At 45.6% G+C, this 17,601-nt stretch overlaps 1 protein-coding gene across 14 annotated transcripts in view; it reads left to right on the top strand.

Moving 5' to 3' along the window:
• CCDC30 (coiled-coil domain containing 30) overlaps window positions 1-17,601 on the top strand; it is a 110,298-nt gene that overhangs the window by 76,899 nt on the left and 15,798 nt on the right. For 13 of the 14 annotated variants that reach the window (XM_055138438.1, XM_055138435.1, XM_055138440.1 and 10 more), the window contains 3 exons: window positions 2,459-2,613; window positions 10,297-10,459; window positions 14,148-14,260. In XM_055138438.1, coding sequence (XP_054994413.1) covers window positions 2,459-2,613; window positions 10,297-10,459; window positions 14,148-14,260 — 431 coding nt within the window. The remainder of the gene's footprint in view (window positions 1-2,458; window positions 2,614-10,296; window positions 10,460-14,147; window positions 14,261-17,601) is intronic. The other variant, XM_055138437.1, reaches the window with a different exon arrangement.

Genomic DNA, 17,601 nt, shown 5'->3' with positions numbered 1-17,601 from the left:
CTGTGACAGGGCTGGAATGTCCCTCAGTGATAAAGAGCAAGGCTCACATGTGTAAGGCCCTGTGTATGATCCCAGCACCAGGAAAAAGTAAGACAAAACAAAATTTAAAGTCATGAATTAAACTCAGAAACCTACTACTGAGCTAAAGAGGCCAGCACAAAAGCGTTTATAACTTTATTCATCTAAGTTTTAAGAACAAACAAAACTAGGATTAAAGAGGACAGTACAGTGGATAAGGTATTTGCCTTGCACGTGCCTGACCCAGATTCAGTTCACATAATAGTTCCCCAAGCCCTGCCAGGAATGATTCCTGACCATAGAGCCAGGAGTAAGCCCTGTGCACCACCAGGTATGGCCCAAAAACCGAAAGGAAAAGAAGAAAGAGAAAGAAGAGATGGAGGAAGTTAGAACAAACAAAACTAACTTCTAGTTTTAAGTTATAGTGGTTCTCCATAGGAGTATGACTTGGGAAGGGACACAAGGAGCTCTTCTGTAACAGTAGCAGTATTTATTTCTTCCTCCAGGAGATAGTTACAGAAGTAACATATCTTGAGAGATGCTTGTGCTATACCCTCCATTAAAAAAAAAAGTAATTGAGGACCAGAGATAGCAAAATGAGTTGGGGTGTTTGCCTTGCATGCCTGAGTTCCAAATTCACATGCTCCCTGGAGCACTACCAGGAGCACCCCCCAAGCACAAAGCCGGGAGTAACCCATGAGCCTGCTAGGGAAGCATGGTCCATGCCTCCTGCTCTAGTCCTTTGAGTTGTCCGTCTACTCCCAAGAGGACAGTTCTGGGAGGAGAGCAATAGTACAGTGCGTAGGGCATTTGCCTTGCACGTGGCCAAACTGGGTTCAATCCCTGGCATCCCATATAGTCCCTCAAGGGAGTGATTCCCGAGTGCAGAGCCAGGAGAAACCCCCATACATTGCTGGGTTTGCCCCACACACAAACTCACACACACACAAAGACATTTCTGATACTAAGCAATATGCTAATAGTTTGTAATGTGCTAATGGTTTGTAAATAACTTCTACTTTGCTTTGAAATTTTATTCATAAATCTTACAACTCTTTATACCCCACATATGAGAAAGGAACATTCTCTCTCTCCTGCTGACTAACTTCACTCAGCATGATACTCACCAGGTTCCTCCATATAGCAGCAAATTGCATGACTTTATCTTTTCTTGTGGCCAAATAGTATTCCCTTGTGTATATGTACCATAGTTTCTTTATCCAACCACCTGTAGAGGTCCAGGGCATTGGTAAAGGGAAGTGGAAGCTAGTGAAGGGATTGGTGTTAAAACATTGTATGCCTGAAACCCAATCTTGAATAACTTTTTAACTTCATAGTAATTACAAAAAAAAAAATCTTAGGGGGCTGGAGCAATAGCACAACGGGTAGGGCCTTGCACGCGGCCGACCCGGGTTCGATTCCCAGCATCCCATATGGTCCCTTGAGCACTGCCAGGAGTAATTCCTGAGTGCATGAGCCAGGAGTAACCCCCGTGCATTGCCGGGTGTGACCCAAAAAGCAAAAAAATATATATATATCTTAAAACTCTGTTGTTAGTATGTAACATGTTACTGCCAACATGAGTTATTCTGGTACCTATGGAGATGGTTGGCATTAGCTAGCAAACAAAGAAATCCATGCTTCATAATTTTTCCTAGAGATATTGTTTACAATGTTATTATTTGCAGAAGATATCCACCACACTTAAGGATACCGTAAAGATTTAGTTTGATAAGTGAGGGGGTCTTCCTACAGCAAAAGCTGCATAGGAGGACAAGTCATGGATTAATGGTGAAATCACTAGCAGGATTAGTAAAAACAGTTAAAGTAACCAATAAACAAAATAGTTTATTAAAAGGAGCTTTAAAAAGCAAGGTATATGATGGGGGCTGGAGCGATAGCACAGCGGGTAGGGCGTTTGCCTTGCACACGGCCGACCCGGGTTCGATCCCCAGCATCTCATATGGTTCCCTGAGCACCCCCAGGAGTAATTCCTGAGTGCAGAGCCAGGAGTAACCCCTATGCATCACCAGGTGTGACCCAAAAAGCAAAAAAATAAAATAAAATAAAAAGCAAGGTATATGAGTGTGTGTAAATATGCATAAATAAAGGCACAAGAAATTAACACCTGTGATGACCTATTCGTGAAGGAAAACTGGGAGGAAGACGGGATCAGGAAAGAAGAAAGAAACAGACAGCTCCATTCACTTGTGTGCATGCGCGCACACACACACATACACACACACACACAATGATGTGAATACATTACATTGCAGAGATTCAGTCATTTTCAAATTAGAATAAATCTATCCACATTCTTTAGATACAATGTGTATGTTGGCACATTGTATGTTTGTTCTCTATATGTATGGTGTTTCCTAGTTAAAGAAAAGTTCACATCTTCTAACAGCTTTATTTGTACTTTTTTTTTTCATTTAAGATACTGGATCTGCAGCAGAAATTAGAACATGCTCAGAAAGTTTGCATCACAGACACTTGTGCTCTGGGGAAGAAGCAACTTGAGGAGAGGATAAAAGAAGCAATAGAAAATGAAGCTAGACTAAAGCAGTGCTATGAGGAAGAGCAACAGAAGAGGTGAGAGGACAGAGCCACCATCCTGTCCATTCGTGTCCACTTAGCTTTGTGCCTGCATCCGACGAAAGCAGTCAGCTTCTCACACAGAGCACGTACCGTGTTGTAGTCGTATGGCTTATTTTCTCACTTGCCTTTTACACTGGACTGTGGGATTCTTAAGGGCAGTGGGTCATACCTTGTTCTGGTTGGTATGTAGGCGGTGCCCCGTTCTCTTGACTGACTGGCTTGCCTATGAAATACGATACTTCGTGATCTGCTTTTGAGGGAGTGAGGGTTTTGGGGTCACATGATGATGCCCAGGGGGAATGATGCCCAGTGCTCAGAAATGACCCCTGACGGTGCTCATAGGATGATATATGGTGCTAGGCATCAAACCAGGATCAACTGCGTGCAAGACAAGTGCCTTAATTCCTGTACTTTCTCTCCAGTCCTGTGATTTGCTTTTTTTTTTATAATGTAGGAGTACTACTATTTATTCAGCCATTGGTTAAGCTGATTATATTAGGCATGAACTTCACATTGCTTTATTGTTTATTCAGAATGTTAATTTTATTTTATTTTATTATTATTCCCCCCCTTTTTTTTGATTCACCGTGAGATGCAGTTACAAATTTTTCATGTTTTAGCTTCAGTCATACAATCATCAAACACCCATCCCTTCACCAGTGCACATTTTCCACCACCAAAATCCCCAGTATTCCCCCACCCCACCCCCGTTCCAACCCTTCCCCTGCCTGTGTGGCAGACAATTTCCCCCATACTCTCTCTCTACTTTGGTTACATTTGATATTTCGACACCAGTCCCACCACCACTCGAACCTGCTGAAAAGGCAATTCTAGACCATTTGTTTTGTACTGTTTGTTATGGATAGACTATAACATCCAGGAAATTCTGTGTTGTTCTCTTCAGGGAGCTTTGTTTTATAGTCTCTGGGTCTTGGCCATGGCGCCGGGGGCAGTTTGTGGGTGTTACTGCCAAACTACTGGAAAATTGGGTACCTGGGGGGAAGAGGCCCAATCCCGATCCAAGTGGGCTCAGAGATCTCAGTCACAGGTTCCCACGTATTTGGGTTTCCCTGCCAGTCCACTCTCTGATGAGGTTCATCCCCTCTTGGGTGAGGCTCAGCTGAGCGTGTGGAGAGTGGCCTTATGCATGACAGCGGTTGGGTTCTAGAGGTTTTCGGCTGCTGGGGTTCTGTTTGGGGCATGGAGGGAGACTTAACCTGCCCCACTCCCAGGTGCCCCAGTGAAGACAGCCTGGTTCAGGGTCAGGACATTCTGCGGCACTCTCTTCTGGGTCTTGGCTGTTGATGAGATTACATGGCACCAGGGTCAGTTTGTGGGTGTGACTGCCAAGCTACTGGAAAACTGGGGACCTGGGGGGCGGAGGCCCAGTCCTGATACAAACAGGCCTGGACATCTCAGTCACGGGTTCTCACCTGCGTCTTTTGATCTCTTTTGAGATTTATAGGGTCTCTGAAATAAGGCCAATAAATGAGCTTATATAGCTGAGCCAGAAGTAGTTTGTGGGTGTGTCTCCCACATACCTAACTTTTGGCCACTTAATTTCTTGGTAAACTTGGCCCCAAGTTGTTGGGGTCTGGCCAAAGGCACAGCAGCAATTTTGGGGTATCTAGAAGTCAAGACACGCTCAGGCTGCTGATGCACTCAACCGACAGGTACAGGTTGACCTGCTGATGGCACCATACCCCCTATGATTTGCTTTTTAAATTTGAACATGATTGGCAGAAAACGCAAACTGCATATGTTTTTCCTATGATTATGAAATATCTTCAGAAACCTGAAACAATCTTCTTAAGTACCCTAAACCTCAGTAGCTTCTACTTTTTTCTGTGGCTCTCAAAGTAATATATAGGTATGTATATCTTATATATGTGCACATTAAAAATATGGTCTTAAACACCAAAAATATTCAAATATTTACATAGACTAAAGCGTTCTGAAAGCTATTTTCAATTTGGGTTAAAAGCTCTAACACAGATGTCCGGAGTAATAATACAGTGCCTTGCATACCCAACGCAGGTTCGATTCCTGGCATTCCAGACGGCCCCCTGAGCCCACAAAGAGTAATCACTGAGTGTAGAAATAAACGCTGAGCATCACCGGCTATGGCCTAAAAACCAAAGAAATAAATAAATAAAACTAAAAGCTCTAGCACAGGGTTTGGCACTCGATAGAAATTCAGCAGATGGGTGAATACGTGAGTGTGTGAGTAATTGGATGAATGAATTCTCTCACGAAGAACAGTGGAAATATACTTGTCTCACCATCACTTCTTGCAGGATGACAAACTGCCCTCCTATGACGTTACACAAAGATCCTGACTGTACTGTAATTAATAACGTGGTCTTTTACAGCATTGCTCACTAAGCAGAGAAAGTCCCGAGGGAAACATACAATGACAAAACAAAAATGCCGAGTGGTAAGCAAGCTTCTGAGCCAAGGCATGACTAGCAGCTTCAGCTCTGGTTTCAGGATGTTTGACACCAGATCCCATAGCTGAACTCTAATAGAAACTCTGGAATTGAGTGGGCATGTGCAAGAAACTACAGTGTTCCTCAGCAGGCAGCCTCTGATTCCCTAGCTTCTGATTTCCTTAGAAAAGTCCATATTTTCTCTGGGGGAAAACATAAATCCCATTTTAGATATTAAGGATTGCCATATTATTAAGTATAAATAATTTTAAACTTATAATTTAAAAAATCACCAAAGAATACAGGGAACCTGGCTCCCATGAATGAAAGTAGGCAGAAGTGACAGACACCAGCTTTCTACACCCAGAGAACTTCAACTATGGAATTATGAAAAATACATCAGAAGACTAGTGTGTGAGGGGTCACCGAGTTAGCTCAACCAGCTGAGTGCATGGTCTCCTGAGCACTGCTGAGTGACCCCAAAACAAAACAAATAACAACTGAAAAAGGAAAAAATACCTGCCATAAAATGTCAAAAGAATCAAGGATATAAGCGAAGAATGGAAGAGATGAAAAAGCAATTTCACTTCCCTAAAATTTGATTTTTTTATCTCTGAGAATGATAAAATCAGTTATATACATTTTTCATGAAGATTTGCTAAGAAGAAACATAGAATTTAGACTAAGTATTAGGAAAATGAAATCTGTGGTGCTGGAGAGACAGGTCAGGAGGCAGGAGCGATGCTTTGCATCAACCCTCAGCACCACAGACAGTCCCCCGAGTGCCCACAGGAATGACCCTGAACACAGAGCTAGGAGTAGCTCCTGAGCACCATCAGGTATGGCCCGAAAACCCAAAGGAAAAGAAATTTATAAGGACCAATTTGTGGGAATGAACCAAACTTGGTGGTATACAGGGGATACTTCCTGGGTCTGTGTTCAGGGATTAGTCCTGGAGGTGCTCAGGGACCATACTCAGTGCTGGATATCAACCAGGGTTGGTAAGACAAGGCAAGTACCTTGATCCCTGTGGGTTTTGGGGGAGCGTTGGGGCTTTGGGGGTCACACCTGGCAATACTCAAGGATTACTCCTGGCTCTGCACTCAAGGATTACTCCTGGCAGTGCTTAGGGGACCAGATGGGATGCTGGGTGTCAAACCTGGGTCAGTTGCGTGCATAGCAAATGCCCTACCCTCTGCACTATCACTCCGGCCCAACCCCTGTGTTATCTCTCTGACCTTTCCACTTGGTTTTTATTTTTTTATTTATTTATTTTTATAAGTGGAAAGCGGTCTGGATACGCTTGGGCCAAGCTTCATGTATGAGTGAACATATTCCTAAACTGTGCAGCCGCTTTTGTGGCCGCGTGACACATCATAAGACACTCCCTACTCATTTTCCATAATTACCACACCGTATTTGATTGGAGGCAAGATTGCACCAACAACGCCCGAACTTCTCACGCTCTCCCAAACCCAGCTCACCATCTCGCCTCAGACAACGCACGGCTCAGCGTGCCAGGCAGGGAACTCTACGCATGGTCCCTGCTGAAACTCTACGCGTGGTTCCTGATGGACATTGCCGGCTGTTTTGCAAGACTCAGACAGAATGGTGTCAGCAGGGCATGGAGAAACCGCGGTGATGACCTCAGCATCGCCGCCTGCCCTGAACAGGCCGAGTCACGGCACCGTTGGACATAAAGCCATGGCGGCAGTGCACAGTGGCTCATCCACTGTGGGGTGCTGTCAGCCAACCACCAGGTGACCTGGGACTCGGCACAGGTGTTCGACCTGGCACACACCCTCCGTGATAGGGTCCTGCTTTGCCAGCTGCTCAACAGCCTTCATGCACACTCCATCAACCTCAAGGAGATCAACCTGAGGCCGCAGATGTCCCAGGTGCTGCCCAGAGACACAGGCAAATGCGTGTTTGTCAGTGTGAAGATCGTTACAACACGCCAGTCGGCTAAAAGCTTACATTCGCTAGACTGGGAACACCTGTAAAGGCGATTAGAGGCCACCCCAAAAGCCTCCGTCCCTCTCAGGGAGCCCGGCAAGCTACCGAGAGTATCCTGCCCACAAGGCAGAGCCTGGCAAGCTACCCATGGCGTACTCGATATGCCAAAATCAGTAACAACACGGTCCTCGTTCCCCTGATCCTGAAAGAGCCCCCAATACACCATCAGGCTGTACTAGCACGCCACAGGGACGAATGGAGATGTTACTGGTGCCCGCTAGAGCATATCGATGAACAACAGGATGACAGTGACAGTGATATATTTTTATAAAGTTGTTCACAATAACTTAATACTTTCAATATTCCAACACCAATTCCACCACCATTATACTTTCCCACCACTATCATTTTGAATTTTCCCAACTACCACCCAAGCGTGCTCCAATAGCAGGCCCTAAATAATTTATTTTATATTGCTTGTTATGAGTAATCCATTAAATATGATCTAAGAAGTTTTCTTAGAGAAAAGTGTGTGAAGATTGTTTTATCCCACCCTGGAGCCATTATGCTCTTGTGTAAGAGGTTACTAACATGTTATTATAGGTTGAGTCCTGTATGCTAATATTTTTTTTATTCAAGATTGGTTGTCTTTTGCTTTACATCCTATCCAATCTGTGCTATTCCTGGTATGTTAGTGGTATAGAATATGAGATGTTGCATGGCCACAAATGTAGTTGTGCACTCCAGGAATTCTAAAATTTTTAATAGGTAATACAGCTGATGTTAAATTTTTTTTTGGTGACTTGGGGTCCAGAGGCATCTCTGCAGCTTATTGATCTCTTTCAAGATTTATTTGTGAGTCTCTGGGTCATGGCTATTAATGAGCTTATATGGTTCCAGAGGCAGTTTGTGGGCATGACTGCCAGGCTCCCAGAAGCACAGAAAGATGGGGGGAGGTAGCCCATTGCTGACTCTGTGAGAACCTGAAGATTTCAGTCGTAAAACCCAACTACCTGAGTTCTACTTGGTTTTTAATCTTGGGCAAGTTTTGTGTACTCCCTGGGCTTGTTCGTTCCTACCTCATAGGATTATTGTCTAGGTGGATGAGCTATAAAAAGTTAATTTAGAGGCCAGAGTGATAGTGCAGTAAGTAGGATACTTACATTGCATGCAGCCAACTGAGGTTTGATCCCCACCACACCATACGGTGCCCTGATCTCTGCCAGGAGTGATCCCAGAGCATAGAGCTAAGAGCTGTAGAGATAAGGACCAGGATGTATGCTCCACCGCTTGGAAACTGGCCTCACATGCTGGGGGAAAAGGCAGCTCAGATAGAGAAGGGAACACCAAGTAGAGGATGTTGGGAGGACCCATTCGGGTTGGAAGATGCGAGCTGAAAGTAGACTATAGACTTAACATGAAGGCCACTCAATACCTCTATTGCAAACCACAACACCCAAAAGGAGAGAGAACAAAAGGGAATGCCTGCCACAGAGGCAGGGTGGGGTGGTGGGGGATGGGCTGGGGGTGGTGAGAGGGATACTGGGATCATTGGTGGAGGTGAATGGGCACTGGTGGAGGGATGGGTAAAACGATCACTGTATGAGTGAATGCAAACACAAAAGTTCATACGTTTGTAACTACATCACAGTGATTCTCTAATAAAATTTTTTTAAAAAAATGAGGTGTGAAAGAGAAGCTAGCTACCAAGTCAAAATGAGAAGTTTGGGCTTCATAGAATGATGGAGACCACTGCATACATTAGGCAGGGGGTAGGATTAGACTTTGGGCTGCAGAGAGCACTCTGGTTGCTATGTAAAGGCTGGTTTGGAAGATGGGCTGTAGCTATCAGGGGGACGGCATCTTAACAATCTAATTCTTAAATTTATTCACTGACAGAACAGGTTTATGTTAGTCTTTCATTGTTCAGATTCCATATATGTGATCAACGGAATCAACTTCCAAAATATTCACGAGTTGCTTTCTATGGCCTGACTTGTTTTCTCTGCCAGTCTCCAGTTCCTTACATTCAGATTCAGATAACTCTGTTTTTTTTTAGTTCTAGGATCAAAACTTCTCTTCCAGGTCCAAGGCTTATCTTGGAGTCTGGTCCCTTAATGGAGTTTGGCTCCATTAATGAGAAATTCAGAATGGAGCCAAAAAAAAGCTGATGAGAATAGAAGGGAATTTCTCAGCCCTATAGAGAAATGAGTGAAATAGACTAGAAAGGCAGGAAGGGCAGAGAGGTGCGGGTAAGCAGCTGAAGGCAATCTGCAACACTCCTTGGGAAGCCTCTGCTTGCTCCAGAGCTGAGAGCAGAGGTGCTGAGAGGCAGAGAGACGGGAGCTCTGTGTATCACATAAAAATCTTTCCCAGGGGCTGGAGAGGTAATCCAGTGGCTAGGGCACTTGCCTTTCACGTGGTTCAATTTCTGGCACAACACTGTTCCCCTTGACCCCGCCAGGAGTGATTCCTAGATACAGAGTCAGGAATAAGCCCTGAGCACTGGCTGATGTGGCCTAAAAACTAAAATAACAATAATAATAATAATAATAAATTCCCAGTTATCCACTGATTTCTCAGAAAATTGAATTTAGAGACAGAAATTTAATTGTTTGGTATCAGCATCTTGGTCACCTAGCAGGTAAGTGAGAATTTTTTCTCCCAATACCCTTTCATTATCATTATCCTATCCTATTCCTCTAGATGGTTCTCCAGGGCCCAGAAGCCTCGTCTGAATTTTCAGAAATTCTTTCCACAAATCTGATAAGAAACTCTCTGAGGGCCTTAAGTAGTTATGACCCTTGGGGACAGCCTGCATTTTCTTATCAGCAGACTCATTCAGGATTCAGCTGTGTTAATACCATGCCTTGGTAGCCATTGTGCTTGAAACCCACAACCTATGCTAAACTCCTCTGAACATCAGGACTTCGCTGTAAAGCTGTGGGATTGAATAGACAGAATGTGAGATTGCATGTTAGTCCACCTTGGCATAGCTGTGTAACTGAGCAATGCAGGGAAGCGTCTCTTTGCCTTAGTTTCCCTTGGAAAGTAGAGAAAAGCGTTTCTTCCTCAAAGGTTGTTTTGAGGAGAGAGAGGATGAAGAAAAGCTGCTATCAGAGGCGGTTCCCTGTGCTCACTCCTTTGCATTTTGGACTCAAATCCTGTCTCCTGCAGCCCTCCCCCCCAAAACACAGTCCCCAAATGTGTTGCAACATTTTTTAGTCTAAGAGTTTCATTTGCGAAGCTTTTTAATTCACAGTGTGATTGAGTGTACATTCATTGCCCTCAGGAAACTCCTAGATCAGGATATTGATGAGCTGCAAAAGCAAGTGAGAATCTCACAGAACAGAGAGAATGAACTAAAAAAGATCAGTTCTCAGCAACAAGCCCAGATAAGACAACAAGAAGCCCAACTTAAACAACTGGAAAATGAACAAAGAATATCCAACAAGGTAAGGAAGTAAATAGGTTTGCTTCTTGGCTTTCCTATTCCCACATAGTAGAGTAATTGAACTCGGTAACCAGTAGACTGTTGAGTGCTTAGCCCTTGACCCATTCTGTTTAAGTGGGGTTCAGCCAGGAAAGCACAATCTCCTCAAGGCATTTCAAGGAAGACAGTATCTGACCCCAGGAGTGCATGCTGTAAAGCTGTTGCGAGGAAAACATGAGAGATAAGGCCTGACTTTCAATAAATGCAGGTTGGAAACCCCAGGAAGTAAATTTCTGCAGGCACAGAGAGGGCTTCCCGGGACTTTCCAAGGCCCCTACTAATGTCTCGTCATGAGCTAACCGCTCATTTATAACCCTGCTACGGCTAGGGAGAAAGGCTTTTCAGACCTGTGCAGGTGCCCCTCACTTGCAGAAACTAAACAGGAACTCTGCTATCTGGAACGTCTGGGGAACATCCTCTCCAGACTTCTAAACTTGCAGCACAAGGTAAAACCTTAGAGAAAAAAAATTGGATCTGGGGCCAGAACAATCATGCAGGGGGTTGGACGCTTGCCTTGCTTGCAGTCAACCTGGGTTCAATCCCCAGCATCCCACTTGGACCTCTGAGCCTCCCAGGAGTGATTCCTGAGTGCAGAGTCAAGAGTAATCCCTGAACACTGCCAGGTGTGCCCTGCCCCTGCAAAATAAAAATGGTTTTATTGAGCATCAGCAAAGTCTAGGGCAGTAAGCATCCATACAGACCCTTTACAAGTCCTATTTAACCTAATAAACAAGCAGAAGATGACGCTTCCACCCAATCTGATCCATTATCCAATTATGACACTCTTACCTTCTCAATGGTCCTTTAGATTCTGGGATTATCTGATGATTGTCAGTTTCTACTCCTTCCGTTTCAATCTGCACGGGTAAACTATAACTTTAAAACTTATCCAGAGAGGCCAGAGCCAATGTACATACAGCAGGAAGGGCACTTGCTTTGCACACGGCCAAGCCAGGTTCCATCCCTGGCATCCCATATGGTACCCTCCAGGAGTGATCCCTGAGCTCAAAGCCAGGTATAAACCCTAGGCACAGCAGGGTGTGGCCCCCAAACAAAACAGACAAACAAAAAACTTAATTAGAAGGCAAACCACCAGTAATACACATTGTGTCCCTGAGATATTGGTGTGAAAGTCACCCCATCTCTTGGTTCCTCTCCATAAATTCTGTCTAGAAGAGAAATGGCCTCCTGGGGCTGGAGTGATAGCACAGCGGGTAGGGAGTTTGCCTTTCAGACGGCCAACCCGGGTTCGATTCCCATCATCCCATGTGGTCCCCTGAGCACCACCAGGAGTAATTCCTAAATGCAGAGCCAGGAGTAACCCCTGTGCATCGCCAGGTGTAACCCCAAGAATTAAAAAAAAAAAGAGAGAAATGGCTTCCTATATTCACTACCGGTTAAAACTTATCATCTTAGGGGATATCACATAGTGCCAAAAGATACTGTAATCTAGCCAGCATCTTAACTACATCTTCCATAGGTCATTCCAATTATTTCATTGGTTATTTGTGGGATGACAGTGTAGGGGGTTGAGCCATAGCTGTCTATGCTCAGGGATTACTAGTGCTCTGTGCTCAGAAGTGACCCCTGGTGGTACTCAGGGGACCACATGTGGTGACAGGGACTGAACAGGTTGGCTACATGCAAGGCAAGTGCCCTACCTGATGTACTAACCTAGCGCCAGGTTAGTTTTCTCTGAGTGATGAGCTATATAGTAAGGCCAATGACCTGTATTTTTCTTACCATAAAACGATTTTATTAATCAGAAACAATGCTGAGTGATATAAAATGACAATAAATAAGGAAGTTGATGACTTTACAGGTAGAGGTTCTCAGAAAAAGCATTATCAGCAAGAGAAAGCAAATCCATATTCCACTGAGGGCAGACTGTCATTCTCCCAAGTGTGGAAGGAGTCCAGTGTAATAAACTGCTGCCACAGGTTGCTTGGCCCCCACTCGGTGGTGCCATTTGACTTTGCCTTTGACACGTGGAATGAGCTGGTCTTCACAATGCCTTGTAAAATGTATTCCTGTGACCGTGGACTTTGAACATGTCTACTGTGCATGCAGATAGGTAATGACTCCAGAATTAGTGACTTTTCTACCCGATGACTGAGAGACACGTCTTGTACGAATGCCTTCTGGCGAGCAAAACCACATGGAATACCTATAGTCTCACTCTCACTGCACTGTCACGAGGATGCCAACCAGACACATGTAGCACCACCAGGTATGGCCCCAAACAAATAAACAACAACTATACATACACACATCTATAGGCTGGGGCAATAATACAGCAGGTAGGGTATTTGCTTTGCCTGTGACTGATCTGGGTTCAATCTCTTGCACCCCATATGGTCCCCTGAGCACCACCAGGAATAATTCCTGAGTGCAGAGCCAGGAGTAACCCCTGAACCAGGTGTTACCCTAAAACAAAGCAACTATACACACACACACACACACACACACACACACACACATATATATATATATATATATATATATATATATATATATAGAATCCAGGTAAAGTTCTGTTTAAGTAGCTTTTCCCTTAAGCTAAGGATAGCAAGATCTTTCAAACATCATTCAGAGACCACACAAGACAGGCAGACAGTTCACCTGCAGCCAATGGCAAGCATCTGTGTCTCTCATGAACCAGGGACAGACCACATGATTTTGCAGGCTGGCCTTTCCCCACCCTGTACGGTTCATGCCTTAAACGAAGTTAGTACAGAGGCCTCTCAGTAAGAGTGGTTCATCTTCTGAGGCAGCAGATGAGGAAGCACTTATCTGACAAAAGAGGCTTACTAGAGGGAGTCAAAGTGTAGAACCATAAATATCTTTACTCCAAAGTCTCAGCTTCCCATACATTCCGAAACAAAGCTCAATATTTTTCAGATAAGAGCCTTCTGACAAGACTGACAAGCCTCACGCGGTAGCCTACCTATAAATTGGGGTTTTTGTGCATTGGATGCATTGACCTACTGCCTACATGATAGAAGTTCCCTTAGGGCATTCATGGAAACTTTGATGTTGTCTCATTCCAAATAATTAAATCCCCAAATTGGCTGTTTTCTCCTTGTAAGCTCATTAAATGGCCAGCTGTGGCTCAATTACCCCACTGTCCTCAGTTCAGTTGTATTGTAGCCTGTGTCCCTGTCTTGTAACACCCTCCCCCCCCAAACCCCTCAATCCCCAAGACTTCATCCCAGGAACCTCAAAGGCGCGTGATGGTTAACTCTTCTGCCAGAGATTGCTGGTACTATGCCAAGGTCATACTACCTTCAGATCTAAGCAGATCAGATAATCACTCCCAAATTCCTGTCTTTGAGATTTTGTTTGCTGGAGCCACTTCAGGAACCATATATTTTGTTGCCAGGGGTAAGTGGGGAAAACAGCTCTCACCCCCTGTCCTTCAGGCTGGAAGTCTTCATGGAGGCTACCAAAAAGGCTGAGGCGCCAAATCCAGGAAAAGAGCGGCCAGCTCTCCGGCAGACGGGCTCACCAGAGCCGAGATTCCAGCCCCGCAACCAGTGTCCCTGGAAGCTGTTGAGGGGCAGAAAGGCTCTGCGAGCTCCGTTCCCCCCTGCCTCTTCCCTTGACGCGCTGCAGAGCGGTCTCATTTTTTTTTTTCAATGTTCTTTCAGTATCTCAAGAGCAACCAGAAATTGTCAGAGAAGCTTTCTGGGTTGCAGCAAGAGAAGGAAGCTCTGTTTGAAGAATATGGGCAGTTTTTGAAGCAGTTCGATCTCTATGTGAGGTAAACAAAAACAAGGCCCCCTCGGAAGAACCCGTGGAGACTCTCTCCTTCATAGCCAACCGGATCAGGGTGAGGGGCCGGAGACACCACCGAGGAGACCTTCATGAGGCCCAGTGGTCTCTGTTCCTGGGGGGGTTATCTTCAGGGTTTTTGATAGAGAAACGGTGGCCCAGCTTCTCCGTGAGAGAGGGAGAGAAAGGAATGGCTGTTTAGCTCTAGGCGTGCCTCACTTCTTGCTTGCCCAATGTGTACCTTTCCCATACTTTCCTGTGGCTCACCCCACACACATCTGCTTTCCTCAGCCGGGATCAGCCTCTCCCATTCTAGTTTGTTGTTTCTAGTCATAATTATTTTCTTTTTTTTTCTTTTTTTTTTTTTTCTTATTGGATCACACCAGCAATGCTCAAGGGTTACTCCTGGCTCTGCACTCAGGAATTACTCCTGGCAGTGCTCGGGAGGCCATCTGGGATCCCGGGGATTGAACCCAGGTCAGCCACATGCAAGGCAAACGCCCTACCCTCTGTGCTATCACTCTGGCCCCTCTAATTATAGTTCTTAAACCAAGAGTCACTGGCTGCAAGAAGCTTTCTTTCCCTGTGGTGTTCACACGTGTGCCTGTGGTGCCCAGAGAAGTCACTCGCAGCACAGCGGGTGACAGTAAGCGGGGTGCCAGAATTGTGTTCCGTGCATGTGAGATTCCCAGGCCAGAGCCCTAAGCCCCTGTGCTATTCCTCCAGCCCCCCAAATTTTTTGTTTTTCACAAATAATGTAACAGCAATGCAGCATGGGTTTATTTTTTATTTTGTTTTGTGTATCTTTTTTCCCCTTTCCCTTCATCTCTGTGATGAGGGGTTTGCATACATGCTTAGCTGTGGTGCTCCCGGAATGGGGGTGGAGGTGGAGGGCGTCCTAGGTCAAGGCATGATGCTAGGCCCCGGCTGTGGTGCTTCCCAAGGATTGCTCTCCTTTGCAAGGTTGGCACACCTGCCTCCTGAGGGGGGCACCTAATCTTGGCGCATGTGCACATTCCTTTAGAGTGTGGTCACTAGCACAGATACTCACCAGGGGTCATACTTCCTGGCCTGATAGTACAACAAGGAGGGCACTTGCCTTGCACACGGCCAACCCGGGTTCCATACCCAGCATCCCAGGTGGTCCCTGGACCTTCCAGGAGTGATGCTTGAGTGCAGAGCCAGAAGCGACCCCTAAGCACCACCAGGTGTGGCCCAAAAACCAAAACCAAAAACAAGACTGCCAGGGCTTGCACCCCTTTAGTCATGCTGCTCACATGCGCCTGTCTGCAGTGTGGGCAGAAATTACTTGCAGTGCCTGGGATCAGAGGGATCAGCTGAGTCAGCAGAGCAGGGTGGCCAAGACAACCCTTAGCACATGTGGTAGCCCTGGAGATTGGACTCAAGATCTTATGCTTGCAAGGCCAGCATTCCAGGTCACTGAGCTCTTCCTTCACCTGCTAACTCCCTCATCTCTGTCAACAAGCAGTATTGTGACTTGCTTGCATAGGTTAGATAAACTTTTGTATTACCATCATAATATCTGGTACACATTGTGCTTTGTTGACTATAGACTACGCATTAGCTGACTTTTTCATAACATAAAGTTGAGTTGCCCTTGCACCAACAATGGTCCCTGAGGAGAAGGATCCTGAGGAGCTCCCTGGGGAGAAGGCCCAACCAACTAGCTGGTTGCAGGAGAATGCTACCCCACAGCGGGTCCCAAGAGACCAGGCGGCCCCCCTGCTCTTCCCAGCCAATGCTATGGCTGGATGTGCCTCTCAGTCGGATCTGGAAACGCCCATGGCGGGGCGGGTGCACTGGGCACCTCAGCCAGGGACTTTGTGACATTCTTCTGCTCGTGTGAACGTATTCCTATTGTGGAGCCAGCCTCAAGGTTAATGCCGTCTTGGTCAGGGGAGACGGCTCAAAGGACCAGAGTGCATGCCAGGCACGTGGAGACCCCAAGTTTGATCTCTGGCATGGTGTGGCCCCTGAGCACTGCTGAGTGTGGCCTTGGTGTCCCTGAGCACCCTCAGGCCCAAGCAGCGCCGACTCACCAGACCTCACCACAAAGCTTCAGCCTGCATGGCTGGGATGAATGTGCGAAACGGCCCCTAGGAGCCCCCCGCCCCCACCCCGGAGGAGTTTCACTGTCTTGCATTCCACAGAAAGCAGGTGTGGTTCAAGGCTCTCCTTATGGTCAGTACAGTGTGGACAGGCTGGTGGCAACTGCCTTGGGTCGTAATATTTCATTGTGCTTTGTTGGCTTTGTGGGTCGCTCCAGTTAACCCAAGGTCAATGAAATCAACCTGTACCGCACAGCCTTAATTTACTCAAGAATTATCCATTGGTCCTAGAATTTATCATTTTATTCAGAATAGCACAAAAAAATGATTTTAGTATGTGTATTTTTTATTTTTAAAAAAATTTGTTGTCATGGGGCCAGAGTTACAGTACAATAAACAGGTAGCATGCTTGCCTTGCATAGAGCCCACCCACGTTTGATCTCCAGCACCCCATATGGAGACCAAGCCCACCAGAAGTTATCCCTAAGTGCAGAGCTGGAGGAAGCCCTGAGCACTGCCGGGTGTGGCCCCGAAGGAAAAAAAAGATTGTTGTTGGCATTCTTTACCCTGGACATTGACAACCTCAACCTCTGACTCTCAACCTCAACCTCAACCTCTCAACCTGACATGGATGATCTTGGGTTTTTCCCCCTCTGGAGAAGCTCATATATTCTCTTGATCACATAACTCTTCTCTCTCTCCCCATCCCTCCCTCGCTTTCTCTCTCTCTTTCTCTCCTACCTGTCCCTCTCTCCTCTTCTCTCTCCCTCTCTCCCCTCATATTTCTCTAAGTAAATTTTTCTAAAACTATTTTACTTAAAATTATTTTTGTATAATAAATTCCTGGAAGTGAAATTACTAGTCATATGGTACCCCAAACACTGCCAGGAATGATCCCTGAACAGAGCCAGGAATAAGCCCGGAGCACTGCTGGGTATGACACAGCCTTACCCACCCCGACACACACACACACACACACACACACACACACACATACACACAAAGATAAAGAACATGCCCATTATCCCATTATCCCCTCTGTTTTTCTCCTGCCTCTTTGCAGTGATTCTGTCTTACCTGCTCTTCTCCCCAAAACTCACACCCCTACTTTTCACTTCCTCTCCCATGATTTCCTTCTCTCCTAGAATTGCATCTAAGTGGAATCATACTTTATACAGTCTTTTGTGTCTGACTTATATTTGAGAGAATCTGTAATTTTTCAGTGTTCACTTTAGACATAAGTTACTTGTGATCTTAGTTT

The sequence above is a fragment of the Sorex araneus genome, chromosome 5 (genome assembly GCF_027595985.1).
Source record: "Sorex araneus isolate mSorAra2 chromosome 5, mSorAra2.pri, whole genome shotgun sequence".
NCBI lineage: Eukaryota > Metazoa > Chordata > Mammalia > Eulipotyphla > Soricidae > Sorex > Sorex araneus.
The sequence above is the reverse complement of the archived record's forward strand: the minus strand, read 5'-3'. Positions and strand labels throughout refer to the sequence as shown.